The sequence below is a fragment of the Cyprinus carpio genome, chromosome B18 (genome assembly GCF_018340385.1).
Source record: "Cyprinus carpio isolate SPL01 chromosome B18, ASM1834038v1, whole genome shotgun sequence".
NCBI classification, from domain to species: Eukaryota; Metazoa; Chordata; class Actinopteri; order Cypriniformes; family Cyprinidae; genus Cyprinus; species Cyprinus carpio.
This window is the reverse complement of record NC_056614.1, coordinates 3,580,092-3,606,016: the sequence shown is the minus strand read 5'-3', so window position 1 is coordinate 3,606,016 and position 25,925 is coordinate 3,580,092. Positions and strand designations below refer to the sequence as shown.

The window sequence follows — 25,925 nt, the reverse complement described above, 5'->3', positions numbered from 1 at the left end:
CTATCAATGATGTGAATGAAAGGAAGCCTATGATGTGTGTCTGTCTGACCGCTGACCTGTGCCTGTGAATAAGAGCGTTGAAAGCCAGGCCGTCCCTCCAGCAGGTGGTGAAGTTGTGAATGTTGACCTCAGGATACCTGGGGCAAAACACAGAAAACACCGCAGCATCATGAAAGATGTTCAGGAAGATCATGTGTATTTCTATAAAGGCCTAAAAGAAAACATACACTACCAAACACTATCAAAATTGTGGAATAATTATGTTTTCTTAAATGTTTCTGAAAGGCTGGATTTATTTGATCAAAAACATTAAAACTAGTAATATTGTGAAATATATATATATAAATTATATTTAAATATATTTTAAATGTAATCTATTCCTATGATGACAAAGCTGATTTTCAGCATCATTACTACCATCTTCAGTGTCACATGATCCTTCAGAAACCATTCTAATATGCTGATTTGCTGCTCAAGAAACATTTATTATTGTTATCATGAATGTTGAAAACAGTTTTAATATTTTTGTGGAAACTGTGATACACAAAAAATCAAGCAAATCTTAAAAAAATTAAAAAAAAAAAAAAAACAACAACAATTAAAATACATTAAAATCTAAAAAAATTACTATTATAATACAGGTCCTTCTCAAAAAATTAGCATATTGTGAAAAAGTTCATTATTTTCCATAATGTAATGATAAAAATTAAACTTTCATATATTTTAGATTCATTGCACACCAACTGAAATATTTCAGGTCTTTTATTGTTTTAATACTGATGATTTTGGCATACAGCTCATGAACAACCCAAAATTCCTATCTCAAAAAATTAGCATATTTCATCCGACCAATAAAAGAAAAGTGTTTTTAATACAAAAAAAGTCAACCTTCAAATAATTATGTTCAGTTATGCACTCAATACTTGGTAGGGAATCCTTTTGCAGAAATGACTGCTTCAATGCGGCGTGGCATGGAGGCAATCAGCCTGTGGCACTGCTGAGGTGTTATGGAAGCCCAGGATGCTTCGATAACGGCCTTAAGCTCACTCCAGAGTGTTGGGTCTTGCGTCTCTCAACTTTCTCTTCACAATATCCCACAGATTCTCTATGGGGTTCAGGTCAGGAGAGTTGGCAGGCCAATTGAGCACAGTAATACCATGGTCAGTAAACCATTTACCAGTGGTTTTGGCACTGTGAGCAGGTGCCAGGTCGTGCTGAAAAACGAAATCTTCATCTCCATAAAAGCTTTTCAGCAGATGGAAGCATGAAGTGCTCCAAAATCTCCTGATAGCTAGCTGCATTGACCCTGCCCTTGATAAAACACAGTGGACCAACACCAGCAGCTGACATGGCACCCCAGACCCTCACTGACTGTGGGTACTTGACACTGGACTTCAGGCATTTTGGCATTTCCTTCTCCCAGTCTTCCTCCAGACTCTGGCACCTTGATTTCCGAATGACATGCAAAATTTGCTTTCATCCGAAAAAAAAGTACTTTGGACCACTGAGCAACAGTCCAGTGCTGCTTCTCTTTAGCCCAGGTCAGGCGCTTCTGCCGCTGTTTCTGGTTCAAAAGCACACGCCTGTGCACGGTGGCTCTGGATGTTTCTACTCCAGACTCAGTCCACTGCTTCCGCAGGTCCCCCAAGGTCTGGAATCGGTCCTTCTCCACAATCTTCCTCAGGGTCCGGTCACCTCTTCTCGTTGTGCAGCGTTTTTTGCCACACTTTTTCCTTCCCACAGACTTCCCACTGAGGTGCCTTGATACAGCACTCTGGGAACAGCCTATTCGTTCAGAAATTTATTTCTGTGTCTTACCCTCTCGCTTGAGGGTGTCAATGATGGCCTTCTGGACAGCAGTCAGGTCGGCAGTCTTACCCATGATTGCGGTTTTTGAGTAATGAACCAGGCTGGGAGTTTTTAAAAGCTCAGGAATCTTTTGCAGGTGTTTAGAGTTAATTAGTGATTCAGATGATTAGGTTAATAGCTCGTTTTAGAGAACCTTTTCATGATATGCTAATTTTTTGAGATAGGAATTTTGGGTTTTCATGAGCTGTATGCCAAAATCATCAGTATTAAAACAATAAAAGACCTGAAATATTTCAGTTGGTGTGCAATGAATCTAAAATATATGAAAGTTTAATTTTTATCATTACATTATGGAAAATAATGAACTTTTTCACAATATGCTAATTTTTTGAGAAGGACCTGTATTATAGAATGTTTATATTCCAAATAGAAATTTGCTGTTCTTTTAAACTTTCTATTCATCAAAAAAATTCACAAAAATATTAAACAGGAAAAACCTTTTTTTCACACTCATAATAATAAGAACCATTATTGATAAATGAGCAACAATGATAATTAAACATATTAGAATGATTTCTGAAGGATCACGTGACACGGATAGCTGTTGAAAATTCAGCTTTACCATCACAGGAATAAATTACATTTGAAAATATATTCAAACAAAAACAGTTATTTCAAATTACAATATTATTTGACAATATTACTGTTTCTCTGTATTTTGATCAAATAAATGCATCCTTGGTGAGCATAAGACTTCTTCTAAAAACATTGGAATACCTTAATTATTCCAAATTATTATTTTGACCTGTAGTGTATATATATATATATATATATAATATGATTGTCTTTGGGTTATGGGTAGTTGTGGGATATATATATATATATATATATATATATATAATATATATATATATATATATATATATACGTAGATGTTACCCTGCTGTTTTCATCTGACACCACAGAAGAAGAGCATCTTTAGCGGAGCGTGTCTCTCTGTTGTCCTCGGTCTCAATCTTAATCACCTGGATCTGTTAGGAATGAGAAACACCAATAAAAAGTGCAATCTGAGATCCACAGATATTAAATGATTATGAGCTTTTTAAGGGATTTATTACAGGATTTGCTTTCCTTGCTGGGATCATGAAGCCAAAAAAAGGGTCATATTCTTATTGCAATGAAGATTTTTTCCCCAGATTTTTGCAGCCCAAACTGGATAAATTAGCTTCGGATTTTCTAAAAAACTGTGGTGATATTTACATTTTTGTTGCTTTGCAATAAAAACCCACCAATAATCAATAGTGACAGTAAGAGTATGCTCCAATATAAGATTTTTTTTTTTTTTTTTTTTGTGAACAATTACTAAAATCAATTTGAATTAGTAGTTTGTCCAGATTCCAATGGTTTTGCTTAAAACGCTGGGTAATGGCATGTGTAGCAATTCTGTATTATCATTGAAAGTATTCAATGTGATTGCATTAGCCTATCTGTAGTTTACTAACTGGCCTGTTCTGTCATTAGACAACAAATACACTGATTTTATCATTTTGATACATAATAATAAGTGGCACAAGGACACACTCCTCATGCCTCCTAATAGTGTGGCATATGTGAACCAAACACACACACACACACAGACACACACACAAACATCTCCAACACATTACAAAACTACAGCTTCCCAAGATCATTCGTCATATTGAATTTCTCGCATCACGCAGTCAATACATGATCGATATCTACAACCTCAAAGAACAGCACTGCAAAAAAATCTATATTTTAGTCTTGTTTTCCAGTAAAAAATCCTTAAAACAAGATACATTTGCTTGAGAAGTAACATTAAGTTAGACAGGAAGACTTTTCCTCACAGAATATATCTTGAATTCTGCAATATTGTTCTCATCCAGTTGAGTGAGACTGCTTTTATTGCTTTTAAGCACAGATTTGACAAAGGTTATGCTTAAAACAAGAGTAGCAAAATTCTAGGAAAGAAAGGAAATGTAAACACAGATTTATAATGAATGATACATAACAAGAGAAAGCAATTATACAGTTGTGATGTGTAGTTCTACATCTGTAACGTTTCTGGTCCATGTGATTCTGAAGCTTGTATGTTTGTTTTGCCTCACTGCTTTCCCATCTGCCCTCTTCCTAATTCCTCCCTCTCTCTCTATCTCTCATTCTCTCTCTATCTCTCATTCTCTCTCTCTCTCTCTCTGTTCGGATGCTGCAGTGTTCGGCCTTACCTGCTGACTGGGCAGAGTGAGCTCCAACAGAGATGGGAAGGGTAGAAAGGAGATAAATAGGGGAGTGGAGAGATATTCCGGCATATATGTAGACAGGATATAAAGAGGAATATGGAGAGAGGGGAAGAGAAAGAATCACGAGAGGACGAGAGGTGAGCGTGAACGTCAGCCCCACCCCGTGATCTCTACGGCACGCTCGTGGATCGAGTGACACGGCGTCCACAATCACCACAGCATCAGCTTACTGGGCTGCAGTCAGACGGCATTCTGGGTAACCTGCCACTGCTTTACTGATGGAGCCAAGAGATGACAGGCAATACAAACCAGGAGCAGTTACATGAACAGAGCGAGAAAATAAGACCTGGTTTCCCTTGTGAAAGTATCATACTTCTAAAAAGCACTCATCACCATCCCACTCGACACCATTTCATTTTATTTAAAAATGTAGGTTAGATAGAATAAACAAACAAAAAATGACCTACATTCGGCTTTTAATGAAATTTAAAAAACACACTTTCGTTGTCTTCATGGTGTCTTTAATAGCCACATTTTCAGCCCTTGTGTAAAATTACACTTTAGCACACTTTAAAAAAAAGTACTTATCTAAAAAAAATTAAGAAGTAAAATACTGTACATATATATATATATATATATATATATATATATATATATATTATATATATTATATATATATATTAAGAATATACTTAAGTGTGAACTGAATTTAATGGTTTTGTAAATTTAAGCACATGTTCACATGTTATTTACAATGAAATGAAAATGTTTTATAGTTTACATTTATTTTAAATTAAACACAATTAGTTGAACATCTTTATATGTAATTTCATAATTTTTTTATGTCTTGAAACATGGTTAAAGTGTACTGCGGAATTAAAATATGCTTTATTGTCATTTTAACTGAATGTGTGTTGTGTATATTTGTAATTATTTTCGTAATGACATTTAAAATATATTAATTTAGTACATAATTAGTTAATTTAGAACATATATATAGTACATATACAAAATATATATTTGATAACTGTTTTAAGAAGAGACTCATCTTTTTAACGCAGTCTTGTCATTGAGTGTATTTATTTTTTTTATTTCTAATTACTTTCTATTGCTGTGAATTTAGTAGAGCTTTGAGTTTAAGAAAAGTTCAATATAAATAAAATGCATTATTATTATTAATAATAATATATTATTATTATTTTATATATACAGTATTATATTATTATTATTCAAATGTAATATCAAAAAACACTACACTTAATTATAATCAAGAACTTTATATGCACTTTATTAGGTTAGTAAAAAACAAAATAATTGTACTTCTTTAAAGCATTACAAAAGATGATTAAAAGATAATCATGAATGCACTTTTAAAAAAGTGCAGTTTTTAAAAGTGTACTTAAGAGTGTCAAGGGTCATAATCATGAAAGTGTTCTCTCTTTAAGTGCACTTAAGTGGCTATTTATTTAATTAACATTACATTTTCTGCAAGCACAGTTTTAAAAAATATATTTTTAACACTTGAAGTAGACATTCGATACAAGCAAGGACACTCTTTTTCACAGGGTAGTCCTTGGATGAAGAGAAAATGAATAGTTCAAGCAAAAATGAAAATTCTGTTTATAAAATTCATTAGCGAAATGCTATTTCAAACCACAAAAAGAGAGCTTTAGCACACTTTCCAAGCTGTTCTTCTTCACAATGACAGCACACAGACAAAGGGCTGCAGAAAACACCATAAAAGTGAACCATACAAATGAAGCAAGTGCTTGTGAGCAACCTACAGAAATTAAAAATGAGAAATCGGTCACCCTATTTTCTTGTGGCCTTTACAGTCATATGCCTACTGCGGCCTTTGTAAATACACATGAAGTGAGCCATTTAGGACAGAGCCTTTGAGAGCCTACAGAATGTAATGTAGATATTGACAATCGGCCATAGAGACACACAGGCACCACACAGACAGTGATCACACACTCAGCAGGGACCATAAAGGGCAGACAGGGATCAAACACCCCCACAGGGTCCAAACATGGCCACCTCTTTACAGATCAGACCGCATCAAATCACATAAATCCATTGCTAGTCAATGATAGCATAGATATCAGAGATCAGCACACAGCGCTTTCTCTTAAAGTCAGACAAGGCCCTCAAAAAAGTCCCAAAGCAGTCTGAAGAAGTCCAAGCAACTCTCACCTGGAAGCGGAGGATGATGGTCCAGATGAGGCCGAGAGTGAGGCGGTGGTTCCCATCAACTATATCATGAGAACCAACATTTTCTAAATGAACCCTCTGTTCTTTGAGGAACTGAAGAGCCTTATCCACATTCTCCAAACAGTGGATCCTCATCCTGCCTCTCGTGGGCCGAGGCTTGAAACAAAAACATATTAAAACACGTGGGCTCGAAACTTCCTGTATTCAACCTTTGAAAACAATTAATAAAGCAGAGCATGGAAGCTGAATCAGGGATATTGTCACTAATTAAAACTAAAACTATTATAAGTAAACATTTTTGTTAAATGAATAAAAGCTGAAATAAAATACAATATAAATATTTGATGAAAAACTTAAAAAAAAAAAATCAAGATATTTTGCCATGAAAACTAAATAAAACCTTATATATAAAAACATTTAAAAGCCAACTCAAATTTATTTTGTTTATAAAATGTCAACACAATGTTGAGTATTTTTAATAATTAGTGATGCACCGTAATTCTGGCTACCAAAAATATTCAAACGAAACAGCTAAATAAAATAAAATAAAATATTTAAATAAAATAAAATAAAATAAAATAAAATAAAATAAAATATAATAAAATAATAAAATAAGATTAAATAAAATAATAAAATAAAATAAAATAAAATAAAATAAAATGAAATGAAATGAAATAAAATGAAATGAAATGAAATAAATAAAATAAAATAAAATAAAATAAAATAAAATAAAATAAAATAAAATAAAATAAAATAAAATAAAATAAAATGGTTTTAGCTTTGGAAAGCCATTCCAATCATGGACCAAAACTGCACTCCATAATGCAATATAAGTTGCTTTGGAAAAAAGCATCTGGCAAATGCATAAATGTAAAAGCTTTGGCTGGAAAAAGGTTGTTCAGCTGGTGTTTTCTGGGGAAAGAGAGAACTCACCAGCAGCTCTCCTGACAGCACCTCCAGCAGTCTGATGAGCATGTATCCGTCTCTCAGGTCATTATACAGGTCAGAGATACGGCAGGACACACGGGCCAAGTGAGAGTTCACCCACTTAGTAAAGGTTTTCTTCTGGACTGCGTCCCTCTCATCTGGTAGAATGAGAGAGGCAAACAACAATGTATATATTTATATAAAGGATATACAATATCGGCACCATATCGGTTATCAGATTTATTCTTTATTTATCAGTCAATATTATATATTTAATAGTATAGGCTAAATTTTCATGCTTTTACATTTAGATGATCTTTGTCGTGGTCTTGTTTAACGTTAACCTTAAAAAAAAACACCAGCTGAATAATGCTGTTAAATGTAATCTTTAACAAATCTCAGAATTAAAAAACAATAATTGCGATTAATAGTGTTCATCGTCTGTTTGATTACGTCTTTAATTGATTTTTCCGTACATTTCTGCCATATGTACATTAACTGACAGTCACCAATGATAAGCTACTACTAAATTTATTGTAGAAACTTCATTTTCTGTAAAGTTGCTTTGCCATGATTTGTATCGTGAAAAGAGCTATACAAATAAACTTGAATTAATATTTATTTTGCATACTGTACATTATAATGTTGATTTGCCTAAATCCATTAAACAATTGTTTTTAATTTTAGTGTTTTATTTTTGACAAAGTGTTACAGAATTTTCATGTTAGCCATTTATTATTTCTCATCCATAACAAGAATATAGTTGTAGAAGAATATTGTATTCTTATTATATACACTACCGTTCAAGTTTGGGTTCGGTTTTCTAACATTTTTGAAAGAAGCCTCTTATGCTCACAAAGGATACATTCATTTAATCAAAAATAGGGTAAAACCAGTAATATTTAAAATATATAAGTGTTTTCTATTTTAATATATTTTAAAATGTAATTTATTCCTGTGATGCAAAGCTGAATTTTTTAGCATCATTACACTTCAGTGTCACATGATCCTTTTTATTATTGTCAGTGATAAAAGCAGTTTTAGCTGATTAATATTTTTCTGGAAACCAAGATATATTCTTTCAGGCTTTTTTGATTAATAGAAAGATGTCATTTTTGAGCAGTTTAATGCATCGTTGCTGAATAAAAATATTCATTTCTTTAAGAAAAATACTAAAACTACTTGACCCCAAACTTCTTGAAGTTAGTGTATATACATGCCCCAAATATAGACACACACAACCACAGATCTAGCAGATCCTCTACTCACCTGCTAGTGCTTTGATGCGAGAGCACTCAAATAGTTTGGCACTGGTGGTCTCTGTTTCCCAGAATCCTGTGCTCGCAGGCCTGTTGTTGTTGTTGAGCTGTCTCTGGGCCTCAGCATTGTCCAGGTCTGTTGAGGCATTGGCCATCGCGCCTGCTTCCTCAAGCAGCCCTGCATACAGTGCAGTAAAAGTCAGTTTCCACAGTACCACCCAAACATATACCTAATAGAATCCAAATCACTATTCATCAAAGGCACAAAAACACAGACTTACACAAAAAATTAACATGAAAATTCTGCCACCATTTAATCACCATCATGTCATTAAAACCCATAAGACTTTTCAACAAAGGTTCTTTGGGAAAAAGTGTGTTTGACAACATTTCTGCTAATATTACATTGCTTTTGCATATGTCAGAATTTCAAAGTGAAATGTGCAGAGAGTAGCACTAAAAGCACGTTCAGTTTTATTTGAAGCAGTGAATGAACGTGATGCACCAGGTGTGCTACCGAGCAAGTTTCATGACATATGGAGATGGTTATGTAATGCAAACATCAAAATGTATTCGTTTACAAATCTTTTACAAAAAAAGGTTATTTTAGAAAACTTGGAAAGTTGTTTTTTAAGTTGTTTTACTGCCTCTGTTTAATCTGGAAACTGCTGTGAATTGTGTGAATACAGTAGGTGCATCTTTGGAGTTTTAAAAAAAATTTAGGTAGATGCATGTTTTTTTTTTTTCCCAATAAGCCTGTGTTTTCTTTATCTTTGAAACTTAAATGAAGATCAATTTAAAATCTGAGAGATCTTTGTTCCACCAAGTCTTGAACGCTTAAAAATGTTAATAACGAGATCATAAAGCTAACCCCTTATGAATCGAAGCTGTGCAATCAAAGTGATTAATAATATGTGAATAAAAGGCTAAATTAAATCTGTTCATCACATAAAGCAATCGTGTCCCTTCACAAAGATTGGATTTTACCACTCAATTCATGTGGATTAATTTGACTGACCCTTTAAAGTGACGTTGCACACATAAAGCTACACAGAGTACAAGTTTGTATGTTACAGACAGGGTTTCTCTCTAATAAGACTGATCGTCACATCTAGTGCAATCTACAATCATGCACAAAAATATCTAATGTCTAGTAGCCTAACCAATTTAATATGGAGAAAAATGTTCCTTTGTGTTTATTTTAGTCATTGGTGTGCAATGACTGATGGGTATATTTGCCATTTTCACTTTCTGTGATGATATAGTGTACACTTGCCTTTTCAGTGTCTTTGAGACTAAGCCTAGATGCTGTCTACAACTAATGGCTTAAAACCCTGTGAAGTCTACTTTGCAAGGCACTGTGAAGTGATTGGAACACAGCCATGGCTCCTGACATGTAAACTAATGTAAGGCCCATATGTGCAGTGCAAGCTAGCTTAGCAGTTATTAGCCTACTATGTTATCTAAAGTTGCAGCATCCAGGACCGGAACGATTTGTTTTATAAGTCAGATATTCCTGTGAAACCAAAACAAATAACTGTCCCATTTCCCCTCAAGCTGATGTACAGTAGCTTCATGAGAGGGTGACGTCAAGTGACCTTTTTACAGGAATACAGAACAACTGGGTCAAATCACCTACCAATGTAAGAGAGAGCACCCCCTCTTATTTTCTTCAGTGTCTTGAGAAGTGAATTTAGTATGAATGAATTTCTAATAGATTTAGGAGGCTAATCCTTCACCCCATCCCCCTTCCAGAAGCCTTTCCACTGTCTGCCAGTGAACAACCAGACCATCATTGCATGCTCCTGTGTGTCATATGTGCTGTTCCACAGATTTCCATCCATACAGTCACTGTTCTCATGGTTATAAACAAACACAGAGAGTCTTTGACAGGTGTGATCCGCTCTTTCTCCTCACACACATTCATTGAGATTTCAGTCATTATTGTACTGAAAGTATGCAGCACACAAATGCAGAGCGTTCCCCTCCCCCAGTACTCATAAACCCAAAATCTCAACAGCACCATCCCCCATAATAACACGCACACACACACACACACACACACACACACACACACACACACACACACACACACACACACACCATGGTTTTGGACATCCTGACAAATATTCCAAATGGCACATCAAGAGATAGAAAGAGATACGCTGAATTTATGTTTTGTATGAGAGATTTATGCCATTCAAATACATCTTCATATTTCACTTGTACACACACACACACACACACACACACACACACACACACATATCTATATATATATTTGTACAAAAATATATATATATATGTGTGTGTGTGTGTTTATTAAAAAATGTATTTTTGTATGCTGAATTTTTGTTTTGTGCGACAGATTTATTTCATTCTTATTCTTAATTATATACATTTTCATATTTCACTTGAACATTCATATTTCTATATATTTTTGCATTTATGAACTGCCAAACAGGAAATCTTAATAAATAAAATCTTAATATATAAATGTAAACCAGAATATGTAGTTGTAAGTCTGAATATATGGAACTAAATCAGAATATATATTTATAAATCAGAATATATAAATCGAAATCAGAATATAAAGATAAACATCTTAATATATGAATGTAAATCATGAATAAATAGAAATAAATCTGAAAATATAATTATAAGTCTGAATATATAAATGTAAAATGCGATTATTATAATTCTGAATATATAAATATAAATTACAATATATAGATATATTCAGGGTGACAACAATATATTCAGGCTTACAACTATATATGCTGATTTACATTTATATATTTCGATTTATAAAAAATATATTCTGATTTACATTTATATATTTAGATATTATATAATGATTTCCTGTTTGGCTCTTCATATGCATTATACTGTTTAAGTTTGCATATATTTAATTGTGTGTGTGTGTGTGTGTGTGTGTGTGTGTGTGTGTGTGTGTGTGTATATATACAGTACAGACCAAAAGTTTGGAAACATTACTATTTTTAATGTTTTTGAAAGAAGTTTCTTCTGCTCATCAAGCCTGCATTTATTTGATCAAAAATACAGAAAAAACAGTAATATTGTGAAAACTTAAAATAATAGTTTTCTATTGTGAATATACTTAAAAAAAAAATTTATTCCTGTGATGCAAAGCTGAATTTTCAGCATCATTACTCCAGCCTTCAGTGTCACAGTAACATCCAGTCTATCACAAGATCATTTAGTAATCATTCTAATATTCTGATTTATTATGAGTGTTGGAAACAGTTCAGCTGTCTAACATATTTGATGAATAAAAGGTTAAAAAGAACTGCATTTATTCAAAATAATAAAAACAAATTCTAATAATATATATTCTAATAATATATTTTCTTTACTATCACTTTTTATCAATTTAACACATCCTTGCTGAATAAAAAGTATTGATTTTATTTAAAAAAGAAAGAAAAAAATTACTGACCCCAAATTACTGACCGGGTTAGTGTATATTGTTATTACAAAATATTTATATTTTAAAAACACATAGCTTCTTTTTTTTTTTTACTTTTTATTCATCAAAGTATCCTAAAAAAAGTATCACATGTTCTGAAAAAATATTAAGCAGCAGAACTGTTTCCAACTTTGATAACGAATCATCATATTAGAATGATTTCTAAAGGATCATGTGATAATGAACCTAAAAATTCAGCTTTGCATCACAGAAATAAATGATAATTTAAAGTATAATAAATTTAAAAACAATTATTTTAAATTGTAATAATATATCACAATATTACATTTTTTTTCTATATTTTTGATCAAAATAAATGCAGGCTTGATGAGCAGAAGAAACTTCTTTCAAAAACATTAAAAATAGTAATGTTTCCAAAGTTAAATGTCTACTCTGGTTATACATTGGGCTTCTTTAGGCTATATACATGTATGTATGTATGTACGTATGTATGTATACACACACACACACACACAAACACACAGACACACGTACAAGTTTGACTTTTTTCTTTAAATCCTCATGATGTTTAAACAGACTCAGCTCATATATGAAAGATGTTTCACAGTTGGCCTATTTTCTCAGATTCTTCAAAAATCATGAGATTTAATGAGGAGGTATATGGGCCATGTATTTTATGCAAAAAGGATTTTTTTTTTCACGGAATAAAAATTTCACAATCACAATCTACTTGGCACATTCTTTTGTAATTTCATTTGATTTATCAATGTATTAATAACCCAAAAATAACCAAAATAGACCATAGAGAGCTTGCAAAAATCATTTTTAGAACAAACTGTAAAAATTAAAATGATCAAATACTCTGTATCAAAAAGCAAACAGAAAAAGAGGGCACTGAGATATAGTATCACTATAACCAAAGAGACAGAACAAGTTAGATAGCTACAAAAGAGCTTAGGGTTTTAAAAAAATCTATAAGCCAACATTTGTAATTAATTTCAGTGAGATATGTATCTTGCTAAACTGATCCCAACTACATAATACTAAAATGCAAACCTGACCTAGAAATATTACTCCCACTTTTGAGAAAATACACCCACAAAGTCTATGAGCTGTTCAACACAAGCTCATAAGTGTGATCTCTGCTGAGAAATCAGGGAGCTTGTTCTAATTCATCTTAGTTGGTGTTCCACAATCTCTTCCTTTATTTGCAGCCTCATGTGATTAAGTGTGGGACTGCGGAGAATCAAGAATATCAGAGAGAAACCCTGTCTGTAACATACAACTTGTGCAGCAATCCTCTGCATTTCTATACACTCTCAGAAAAAAAGGTACAAAAGCTGTCACTGTGGCGGTATCTTTTTAAAAGCCACACCTTTGTACCTAAAGAGTCAATATCGGTACCTTAAAGATACATATAAGTACCTAAAGTGTACATACTGTATTAGTACCTAAAAGGTACAAAAGTGTCCCTTTTGAAAAGGTACCACCCCAGTTACAGCTTTTGTACCTTTTTTTCTGTTAGTGTATTATGGCACAAGAGTAGTTCCAGCAGTCCATAAACACCAATTTCCAATTTTTTGATAAACATAATGTTGTCATATGTTGACACATTTCCTGCTGAAACAGGAAGTTGGGGCAGGGCTTATCAAAAAAACTTTTTTTTTTAAAATAGCTAATAGTCTTTACGTCATATCATCTCTTTAGGACATATTAATGGGCTCAATCTTTTTAGCCAGTAGCCTTTAATTTCACAGCTTTTGCCATGGATGAGAGCAATGAAACACATTTTTAAAATACAAAAATCCAGCCATTTCCTTCGCAATCATTTAATGGCTGAGAGAGGAAATTAAATTAATGATAGATGACAGAACTGAAGATACTCTGACAATTATGGTTCTCTGCTTACTATTACTAATTGGTGTTCATTTTGCAGAAGAAAAAGACTGTTATTTAAATGTTTATTTCTGATAAATACTTATTTAGTGAACTTTTTTAAATCTCAAAGCTAAAATACATTGATTAAAAAATGTTTTTATGTCATAGAATTAGTGCTGGGCAACGATTAATCACGATTAATTGCATCCAAAATAAAAGTTTTTGTTTATATATGTACTGTGTATATTTATTATGTATATATAAAGACACACACATACAGTAGAAAATATTTACATGTATATATTTATATTCATATAATTTATATTATATATAAATATATTTAATATATAAACATAACATATTTTTCTTAAATATATACATGCATGTGTGTGTATTTATATATATATTAAATATACAAAGTACACACACATATATTATGTACACAAAAACTTTAATCATGATTAATCGTTTGTCCAGCACTACATAGGATCTGTAATATTATTTTGTTGTAAAAAAAGAAATACAATTTTAAAAAGAGTACTTTTTCTACAGGAGTAATGGAATATACTTATAGGCCCAGACTGAATGTAATGTTTACTGACACTTAAACGAATGTTGTTTACAATGAAATTAATATATGTTAAATGCAATTAGTTGAAATTAAGAGTGCTTTTTAACCAATTAAGTAAGACCTTTATATGTAATTTTTAGTTCTTTCATAAACGATTAATCGCGATTAATCACATCCAAAATAAAAGTTTTTGTTTACATAGTATATGTGCTGTGTATATTTATTAGGTATATATAAATACACTCACATGCATGTATATATTTAAGAAAAATATGTTGTGATTATATATTAAATATATTTATATATAAAAGAATATAAATATATACATGTATATGCATGTAAATATTTCCAAAATATATGCTATATGTGAGTGTGTGCATATATACATAATAAATATACACAGTACACACACATATATTATGTAAACAAATACTTTTATTTTGGATGCGATTAATCGCGATTAATCATTTGACAGCACTAGTAATTTTGTAATTACTTTATTTATGGTATGTATAAACTTTATTTAACTAAAATATACTTTAATAATAAAACTTAGGTTGCACTTTATTTTACAGTACATGCACTTGCGTGTACATACAGTGAACCTACCTTAGAAAGTTCTGGTAATATAAGGCAACTACATGGGGTAGTTTCAGGGATAGTATGAACTTGTAATGTAATAATGAATAACACCAGTTGAAATATATACTTCACATGTGTTTTAGTTTGATAGCCAACATATCAGAAAAACTTCTTTAAAAAATTACAAAAGATTATTATATCATAATATATAAAAATACTTTAAAGTAAAACTTAGATTTTGACATTATTACAATGTACACTTAAAGTTCGTGCTTTCAGCACAATTAAGCACACTTTTTTCTCACAAGGGTTCTTATTTTAGTAATACACAAATAACAACAGGAAATCCACACACGCAAATTTAGCTAGTAAGAAATCAAATTTGGCAACACAACCTGACAAAACCATTACATCGGAAGACATTATAATTTACACAATAATTCACCCAGCCCACCCCTGCCCACTTCTCTGATAGCAGTAGTAACGGTTTGACCTCGTGTCAGGCTCTCTTGTCCTTATACTAGGCCTGTCGGGGCTTCATTCCTGTCCAGCACCTGGTCTCCACAGACATGACCACAGGATCTGACTGACATGTGTTTCTCCCTGACAAACAAACACAGCTGTGGGAGGAGCACAAGACTTCAGGTGTTCACACGTTTACAATTAACTGCACTCCTCACAAGCCATCTCAAGAATCACACACACACACACACACACACACACACACACACACACACACACACACACACACACACACACACACACACACAGATTCAGGTCATTTATCTTCTGAGGTTTAAGGCAAAATCAGTCGTTCTGGTTGATGGACTGTGGATTTTAGAGAGTAAATGTGTCGAAAAGGCCTGTTTTTTTGAAGGTGGGTAAATCAAGGAGTCTTATTCTACTGCTGTTCCTTGCTGAGTATTGTTCATTATTATACAGCTTTGGCTGTGCTCTGGACCTTCCTCACTGTATCTGCCTGTCGATAAATCTCTTTATCTTTACCTCTCTTACAGAGCTGACAAATGTAAACTCTGCTCAGCCCTCCACCTCCTTAGAGATACACAGTTTCACACAGAAAAGATGTAAGGACTGATGGAATCAAAAGGACACTATTCAACAGCTGACCCTGATTCACACACTGAAAAAAGTTCAAACGACTGTGTCATTTATTTAAAGTGCATTTTTATATTGGTCTAATGAAAAATCATGGGTTCATTCAGTTTGACTATAGAAGCAAATATATCTTTCAACATAGAAAAAAAATAAAATTATGTTTAATGCTTACACACTTTTTCAAAACTTTACATACAAATCCAAGAATTGCACACACAAAATACTAAATGCTTCACATCTCTTGCAAAATGAAGCACTGCATTCAAAATATCACAAACACAGCTCAAAAGCAAACATTTGCAAACACCATAATATTAGGTATAATATTAAATCCTGTTAGATTTTTGTGCGTTACATAGAATTGTGTGTTGTGTTTTGCAAAAAGTGTCAAAGGCAGAGTCAAAGGATGAGAATTAGTGTATGGTTTTGCAGATTTGGTGTGTGGTTCTGGTGTTTTCGGAAATTGTGTGACAAGATTTTGTGTGCAAAATGAGGCAGAAATAATTCTTTAAGATTACACTTTTTACAGTGTAGTACAAAACATAAAATATAATGCATATTTTCAAAAGACATCACAATAAATATTAAAATGAAACACTGACTAACAAAGATTTCTTAGTTTTATATTAATGAAATGCTACTTTCATATTAGATCTAATTTAGCTTTGGTTTATGGTGAAATTAAGTTTTAAAAAGACTAATTATAATACTGAGCAATATTAAGTAACATTTGACTCATGTCTAAATAAAACATTATGTCTTTTTAATAAATAATGTTTTACTTTGTATGATTTTTTGTCTTATGGAAAATAAATATTTTTGATTAATATTACATCAAAATTTAAGGTTTGAATGTGGGTCAAAGACTTTAAGACGTCCGCATCAAAATAAATTTACAAAAGTTATTTTATGTCCATAAAAACACATTAAATTTTAAGGTTTCAAATAAGTTTTTGGAGAATGAAATGTCAAAATTTGATTGAAATATTGTTACATTGTCATTCAGTGTAACACAATATTTATGTAAAAAATTCAAACAATATGCTTATTCTGACGTGTACATATTAAAATATATAAAAGAATAAGGGAGCATATTACATTTTATTGTGTTTTAAATGAGTAAAAAATTCTTACTGACAAATGGGCAAAACCTAGGATAGTGGCAAATTTTTTAAATGTAAAATTACAACGAATTAGTATTTGGGTGATTAAATATAGTAGGCCCATATTTATGTACTTATACAGTATATAGTCTATATAAAGTATTTGTATACTTTAAGTATAAAACATATAACACTATATTTAATATTACATTTAAAATACTAATTTGTTGTAATTAGTCTTTTAAAATGTCATAAATTGATTTTTGTTGTAAATATGCCTGACAAGATTGTTACACTGAATGACATTTTAGTGGGTGTCTTCTGTGAATCAGGGAAAATGTATGATATTTATTTTTTGTTCAGAAAAACAAAAACAAAATTGCAATTAAATTAAACCGAAAGCTTTTTATTTTGTATTTTGTATTATGCCAAATATTACAATTATTGTTTTTATGCTTAAACCCTTTTTCGTCTTTGACCCATGTGTACTATAAATAGGATTTCAATTCAAATCAGCTTATTTGAACATATTTTTACCATACCACGAAATCCATTTCTCACAACTACACAGATTTTTGGCCCAGACAATACAATATGATTTGGTCTGGACCAGCTTATATTAATTAGTTAGCTCTTTTTAATTTATCAAAGCAGCAGGTACCATCCACCCTGTCTCCTCACGGTCAAGAAATAAGCATTAGGATAAATCTGCTTTAATATCATAATGACATCATGTTCCTAAATCAGTTTCCATCTTCTCAAGAAGGCCTGGATGTAGATAATCTGACAGAAGAATCTGCCTCAACAAAAACAGCGGTTGCCCTTTAAAAAGGACATTCTACATTTAAACTCAAATAGGTCAGATATAGATCAGGAGCTGGAGCTTCTTCTCAGACTGTATATGTTGCTTTCAGGGGAATAAAAAAGTGATCCAGTCCTCAAAGAGTCGAGGAGGACCTGAGGGAGATCATGCCATGCTACATTAACATGAAGGCCACCAGTCTCCGGGCAGAGGACTTCTCTCCCTCTCTCTCTTTCTCTCTCTCTCTTTATGCTTGCTGCCACCTTTCTTGATTGAATTAAGTAGATATAGACATACTAATGAATTTATTCCACTGAAAATCTGCTTTGGGATCAATGACATCAATAGAACTGGACAACACATTAAACATATGCACTTATAAACAGAGCTGTGTATATCGGGTTTCAGAAACCCAATATGATTCGATTTTTATTTCACCAATTTATTTTAAAAGACAACCAACTATAGGTACAATAGTGAATGTCAACACTACGGACAGCATCAGCGCTATGACATCACACTGTGACACTGTGTAGGTTAAACATTTGTTCTGAAATCCTTTGCTAGTAAAGCAAGCCTTCAATCTCATCACTGTGAAAGACTGAAAAGAGAGTAGATTACTATGTGCAAAAAGACTCTCATTTTAAAAAATATGCATTTGCATCAAATCAACTGAATGTACAAAAGTACAAGTACAAAAACAAGTGCTTGTTGCAAAGAAAAAAGTCTTTGCATTCTAATCAAAATCAATATTAAAAAAAAAAAATGAACACAAAAAAAACAATATAAAAACTATAATAACACAAAACAACACAAAAACAATGCAACACAGCATTCATTTTACAAAAAAAAAAAAACGACCATATATATCACATGTATATGGTTTAATACATATCTGAGATGTGGAAATTAAAGTGTCCAGTTATAGGTGGCTCAAAGTATATTTTAAAAGGTGCAAGTATAACAAGCATAAATAAAAATGCTTTTTACATTTTTTTTTTTTTTTTTTACAAGTTCTCAATTTTATGATATGTTGTTCATATTTATATTTAGCATTTTATATTTTCATTAAAAAAAATCATAATCATAAAATATCAATTTCATAACATTATTTTTGCTATTATAATTCCTGTGTAAATGCATTTATTCCACCTGCCATATGTGCAGAATTTAACAGTCTGTATAAACAAACATTCCTGTGCCATATATGCTGCTTTAGGTGCATCTTCTGTGCCTCCTTTGCAGTCTAAATTCTATATACAGTAAGGTTGTGCAGCGATTTCAGGAGACAATACAACAGAAGCAATGCAGACACAGCAGCATATATAACCTACTGATTGCATTTAACCTTACTATGACTCATATGTCCTGCCTCTTGTCTCAACTAACCAAGATCTGAAAATTAGACACCTCACATGAGACTATTCTTTTAATGCTGCAAAACAGGTCATGGATGGCAGTTTCACGTTTTACACAAAAAGTCCACTGCTGCTGCTAATTTCTGACACATGATTGGAGCTGTGGGTGCAGCTAGAATGCACGGATGATGTATTTCTTCAATGCATCTACCGCATTGTTGACCACTATTCCCATCACCGTTTATACCCAGCGCTGTTTGTTCTCTCTAATGTTCATGCCACCTATTAAATGTTTTCTTCCATTCAGGCCTGTCACTCTACATGGGCACTTATTGGGTTTACAAGCAACTTTCCTCAATGAGGTCCAATAGGGAGTGTGTTGGAAAATGCAGCAGCGTGCGGATATATACCAGGCCTGGCATCTTAAACGCAAAAACATCGGCTGACATTTACAACAAGCACAATATCGCTCAAGACACGGCCCAGAAATGACTGCAGTGTGTGGCCAGCACAGGCCGGTGTTCGCTGCATTCACCGAACAGGAATCAACGGACATCATAACAGCGTACGGGAATCACTGTTCTCCAGTACGGATCTCAGTGCGATCCTTACCTGCACATCCACTCCTAAGGATGAATGATTATGGCACAGATGAGCGCGGAAAGATGCTTCTCATGCGATGTATGAATAATCCCGGATGGATTGAGCGCTGTCTCTTTTCTCTGGCATACTTCAGTCAGGTGCGCGATGAGAAGAAGGGACACCGGTCAGTGCGCGGCTCCTTCAGGGGTGATATCACTCGCATCACATCAAAAATGTGTCTGAGGCCAGATTTGCTTGCTCGGTCAGATCGCCGGTGTGCTCGGATATCCCGTGCACCGGATACGCACGCGCTCAATCTCTCTCTCTCTCTCTCTCTCTCTCTCTCTCTCTCTCTCTCTCTCTCTCTCTCTCTCTCTCTCTCTCTCTCTCTCTCTCAAGAACGCGGAGAATACAGCAGCAGTGTGATCGGGGAGCCACGCGCACACACACTACAGCCTAAAAGACAGCCTAAAAGAGCCCTCTCTCTACACACACACACAATACAATGGTGAGAAAGGTTCATACATGAGTCCATTAATACACTATTTTTCGCCATTGTTGGGTTACTAAACTAAACTAAAACTAGACCATTAAAAATGTTACTTGAAATGAAATAAATGTTCAAAATAATATATTTAAAAAAAAAACGTATTTACTTATTAACTTATTTTGATAAACTTATTTTATTTCAGCTAGTTGCCATGAGCAACATTTTTAATTTTCATTTATTTTAAGTTAACTGAAACTGAAACTAAAATAAAAACATATAAAACACATAAAATTATATTTAATATAACATTTAAATCATAAAATGTTTAAAATTTAGTAGGGTTGTCAAATGATTAATCACGATTAATCACATCCAAAATAAAAGTTTTGTTTACATAATATATGTGTGTATACTGTGTATATTTATTATGTATATATAAATACACACACATGCATGTATATATTTAAGAAGAATATGTTTATGTTTATATATTAAATATATGTTATTATATAATATAAAATATAAGAATATAAATATATAAACTGTATATACATGTAATATTTTCTAAATATATAAATTATGGTGTGTATTTATATATACATAATAAATATACCCTGTACACATACATATATTATGTAAACAAAACTTTTATTTTGGATGTGATTAATCGTGATTAATCATTTGACAGCCCTAAAATTTAGTCAAAGTAATTATCAAGTAAATTTGCTTTAGTGTGTTAGTGCATTAAAAGTGAACTTCTTTAAAACATGACAAAAGATTATTAAAATAATGTAAACAATAGTGAAACAAAAGTGAAAAGTGTGTTAAGAAAAATTGTCATGTATACATGTTTAACCATTTTTAAGTTCACTTAAGTCGCCTTTTATTTCATTAATATTTACAATTACATTTAGTCATATAGCAGATGTTTTTATCCAAAGCGACTTACAAATGAGGACATTGGAAGCAATCAAAATCAACAGAAGAGCAATGATATACAAGTGCTATAACAAGTCCCAGTTAGCTTAACGCAGTACACGTAGCAATGTTTTCTTTTTTAAATCATATAATAAATAAAAAAATAGGAAAATAGGAAAAGGAAAAGAATAGAGCAAGCTAGTGTTAGAGGCCGTTTTTTACTTTTGTTAATAGTATAATGAATAAAAAGAGAAAAGACAGAATACAAAAAGATTAGAAATGTGTGGTTTTTTTAAGAATAGAATTAGAATAGAGAGTGCTAGAGTACGAGGGTCAAATTAAGATGGAAGAGTGTTTTTAGCCGATTCTTGAAGATGGCTAAGGACTCAGCTGCTCGGATTGAGTTGGGCAGGTCATTCCACCAGGAGGGAACAGTTCATGTAAAAGTCCATGAAAGTGATTTTGTGCTTCTTTGGGATGGCACAATGAAGTGATGTTCACTTGCAGAACGCAAGCTTCTAGAAGAACATAAGTCTGAAGTAATGAATTTAGGTAAAGGGATGCAGAGCGAGTGGTGGTTTTGTAGGCAAACATCAATGCCTTGAATTTTATGCGAGCAGCTACTGGTAGCCAGTGCAAATTGATAAACAGAGGTGTGACATGCATCCTTTTCAGCTCATTAAAAATAAATCTGGCTGCGTTCTAGATTAACTGAAAAGGTTTGATAGAACTGTCTGGAAGACCTGCCAAGAGAGCATTGCAATAGTCCATCCTGGACAGAACAAGAGCTTGAACAAGGAGTTGTGAAGCATGTTCCGAAAGAAAGGGCCTGATCTTCTTGATGTTGAATAAAGCAAATCTGCAGGACCGGACAGTTTTAGCAATGTGGTCTGAGGAAATCAGCTGATCATCAAACATAACTCCAAGGTTTCTGGCTGTTTTTAAAGGAGTCATGGTTGATTGATGGTGAAATTGTGATGAAACAATGGGTTTGCTGGAACCACAAGCAGTTCTGTCTTGGCAAGGTTGAGTTGAAGGTGATGGTCCTTTATCCAGCAAGAAATGTCTGTTAGACAAGCTGAGATGCGAGCAGCTATCGTCGGATCATCAGGGAAGAATGAGAGGTAGAGTTGAGTGTCATCAGCATAGCAGTGATATGAAAAGCCATGTTTCCGAATGACAGAACACTATGATGCCATGTAGACAGAGAAGAGAAGTGGTCCAAGAACTGAGCCCTGAGGCACCCCAGTAGTTAGATGTTACGACTTGGACCCACTCACTCTCTCCAAGATACTTTGAAGGACCTATCTGATAGGTAAGACTCAAACCACTGGAGTGTGGTTAATATTAATATAATGTGGTTAGTAATATAATATCTAAGTACATTTTTTTAAGTATTCAACACTATTAAGATCACACCCTTTTAACAAGGTCCCCTGTTATATCACCTGCATTATCATGGGAGTAAACATCAAGACTTTTGTACAGTTTGGTATATTAACATTGCATTAGTTAAGAAATATACACTTATGAAATGGCCTATAAAAACCTAAATATGTTTTAACACCAGTAGGGTCAATAGCAGGTGCATAGCAAAGGTGTTCATTGTTATTGACTTACTCCTCCTTGGTTGACAAGTAGACAACACAGAATCATGGTAACCTATGGTTATAAATAATATTTTCAAAATGAACTATTACTATTGAGAAAAATCCAAAACCAACTACATTTAATGACTGATAATAAATAATCCATATTTTAAAAGGTGGTCAAAATACGAAAGCAGCTCTTAGCGAGCAGTTTTGAAGACATTTAGGAGTTATTTCACCTTAGACGCGTTACAGTCGCCCACCGACAAGCTCCGCCCTTGACCTGAGCATTCTTTGCTGTAATTGGTTAGCTCTAGTCATAAGCAATCAGCGATTGGACAGCTGAGAAGTCATTCATGTGGCCTAGCAACAACAGCAAACAGAGCTCAGATCAAAAGGCGGGGCTTGTCACAATACTACGCTCCCTAGTTTCCTGAAGGAGGCGTTACATACGTGACAGCAGCCAGAGACATAAACGTTCAAGATCAGGATTGCAGCTAAACACACTGCTAGTGCCAGAGCGTGGGTTTTCAGTAAAATCTCTCTTTGCACGTGGAACTGACCAAGAGCATTTCTACTCAGTATGTCTGATGCTATAAAAAATGTGGCAATATTCGGCAGCACGGGGATGACGGGGTTAGCGACCTTACCTATCGCAGTGGCCGCAGGTACACAGCTACACAATGACACTTGGGACATACTGTATAATATATATGTTAATTCAAACTGTCTTCTAATCGCTTTAGGATATTTCAATGCAGAGATTGTGTTTGACCTTGCAAACATTTGACTTTGTTTAAAAATAGAAACTTGTGTGGAAAGTTGGGGTCGTTCAAATTTACTAAATGCATGCAGGATTAAAATAGTTGCAGAGTTGTTGATTAACAACACGGACCCAGCAGGTGTTGTTGAACTTGATATATTAAGTATTAATATATATATATAATATATAATATATATATATATATTAATATATATTATATATAATTGTTTTTTTTAGTTTTTTTTTTACTTGTTTTGTTCCTTCTCTTATGCATTGAGATCACGAGACGTTTGCGAAACTTCTTAGTCATGCATAATAACTAACCTGCTGCTGAGTCATAGTATGCATGTTAAAGATAAGCATAAACGGACAGTTTTTATCTGAACACTGCAGAGGTCTTGATCAGCTGGCCTCCACTTCAGTTGGATTCATTGTCATTTTTGTTGACAGTAAATAACTATATGAATATCAAATGAATATATAAAGGTGGACGATTAACATAAATATAATACAAAATAGTGCTCGGTTTTTGTTTCTTTTTAAATAAATTGTCAGTAATCAAATATTTTATTTTTATAAAATGATTTTCTCATTTTCGTATGAGCAGTTTCAAAATTATTTTGGCTGCACTGTGCTTTATTGTCACGTTTATTGATAGTTGTGATATCTTATGGTCATCTTGACCAAACAGGCATGGCATCTTGCATGATCTTTCATTTCAAGCATATTATTACCAAGCCTTCTCACTTAGATTTTTGGCTGTTCCAGGTTACAATGTGACTGTGCTGGTGAGAGACGCTGCAAGGCTTCCTCCAGACCACAAGGCCTCCAGAGTAGTGGTGGGAGACGTTCTGAACAAAGATGATGTGAAGAAGACCCTGGAGGGTCAAGATGCGGTGATCATCATTCTGGGGACAAGAAGTGATCTCAGTGAGTTCACTTAAACTCAATGCAAATTCACTTAGTAATGTATTTTTTTCGTTTTTGGTCATACATGCATCACTCTTACTTAGAAATTAATTCATTTCACTCAAAATTCAAATTAAAATCAGCATGAAAACTGTTTTTAATTGCATCATGATGCTTGGAGGGAGCGTTTGAAATGGTTGAGAATCAAACAGGCTTGGAGTTACTAATAATTGCATCCAAATGTTATTCAAGTTTATTGACTTGTTCTCTGACATTTTTTCTGCTGGTCCCACAACAATGATGTCTGAGGGAACCCGGAACATTCTGGAGGTTATGAAAGCCCGCGGAATCCGCAAAGTTATTGCGTGCATGTCAGGTATTGATGTCTGAGCCGTGTTTCTGCCTCATTAGTGTGCAAGCGCATACTGACATGTGAAGAAACTGCTGTATCTCTCTCTTTTACCTTTCACAGCGTTCCTCCTGTGGGATCGTGCCAAAGTTCCTCCTCGCCTGGTGCCGGTCACTGAAGATCATGACCGAATGTACACCGTCCTGAAGGAGTCAGGATTGGACTATGTAGCTGTCATGCCTCCGCATATTGCTGGTAATTAGCTCTGAAAGATCTGCATCCCTAAAATATGGATTTCATTTAATTGTCTGTTTTGGTTAACTGTATGTTACTGTATGTTTAAGAAAATATGTGATTGTCGTCTTTCTAGGTGACAAACCTCTGACAGAAAAATACACTGTGACCGAGAACATGTTAAAAGGAAGAGTCATCTCCAAATATGACCTGGGCCATTTCTTTGTCAAGTGCCTTTCCATATCTGAATGGGATGGAAAGACGGTTGGAGTCTGTGGAGAATATAGTTAATCTACTCAGGGGCATAATTGATTTATAATTCACTGGCCAAAATGACTTTAATTTTGCAGCATCCTTATTTTTTTTATTATTCTTTCTTATGCCATTGTAGAAGTGTCAAATAACTGAAACTTTTTTAAAGTTACTGATTGCATCTATAAAGTTTTTTTTTTAATAAACAAAAACTGACCAGCAATAAAAGTATCTATAGTTAATCTAAGAAGTTTTGTTCTTACTGAAAAATGGATCGTTGGAGAACTTCTCGCTGTTTGTTTTGCCTTAAGAATCACTGAATGAAAAACTATGTAGGCCTAATTTGCCTAATAATGTAATCATTTTATGTTCTGTGTTTAAATAAAGATGTTAATTTACAAAGTTATTGTTTCTCGTTTACGTTGGTAGTATATTATGTGGTGTAAGCAGTATTTTGTACCCGCTTTAACTATCCTGTTTAGAGACACAAGAAGTAGTAGGTACTCAC

General features: G+C 33.4%; 2 protein-coding genes across 7 annotated transcripts in view; one reads left to right on the top strand and one right to left on the bottom strand.

The window, feature by feature from the left end:
• LOC109080914 (spectrin beta chain, non-erythrocytic 4-like) overlaps positions 1-20,250 on the bottom strand; it is a 68,308-nt gene extending 48,058 nt beyond the window's left edge. For 4 of the 6 annotated variants that reach the window (XM_042743495.1, XM_042743496.1, XM_042743497.1 and 1 more), the window contains exons 1-6: positions 19,944-20,249; positions 8,481-8,648; positions 7,218-7,369; positions 6,267-6,440; positions 2,749-2,840; positions 57-137 (exon numbers count right to left, since the gene is read on the bottom strand). In XM_042743495.1, the coding sequence (XP_042599429.1) occupies positions 57-137; positions 2,749-2,840; positions 6,267-6,440; positions 7,218-7,369; positions 8,481-8,625 (644 nt within the window). In that variant the 5' untranslated portion in view covers positions 8,626-8,648; positions 19,944-20,249. Of the gene's footprint in view, positions 1-56; positions 138-2,748; positions 2,841-6,266; positions 6,441-7,217; positions 7,370-8,480; positions 8,649-19,943 lie in introns of all 6 variants that reach the window. The other 2 variants (XR_006156994.1, XR_006156995.1) reach the window with 1 other exon arrangement.
• A 3,100-nt stretch (positions 20,251-23,350) lies between these two features.
• Positions 23,351-25,819, top strand: blvrb (biliverdin reductase B). The gene is made up of 5 exons (XM_019122446.2): positions 23,351-23,578; positions 24,442-24,603; positions 24,869-24,958; positions 25,055-25,186; positions 25,302-25,819. Exons 1-5 carry the CDS (start codon positions 23,494-23,496, stop codon positions 25,454-25,456), a joined length of 624 nt encoding a protein of 207 aa, XP_018977991.1. The 5' UTR covers positions 23,351-23,493; the 3' UTR covers positions 25,457-25,819.
• The last annotated feature ends 106 nt before the right edge of the window (positions 25,820-25,925 follow it).

Excerpts from the sequence above, each read along its gene's own strand:
- blvrb (XM_019122446.2), top strand. The coding sequence starts at position 23,494 with ATGTCTGATGCTATAAAAAATGTGGCAATATTCGGCAGCACGGGGATG. Across the intron at positions 24,604-24,868 it reads GGGGACAAGAAGTGATCTCA|GTCCCACAACAATGATGTCT; the intron begins GTGAGTTCACTT and ends TTTTTTCTGCTG. Across the intron at positions 25,187-25,301 it reads CATGCCTCCGCATATTGCTG|GTGACAAACCTCTGACAGAA; the intron begins GTAATTAGCTCT and ends TCGTCTTTCTAG.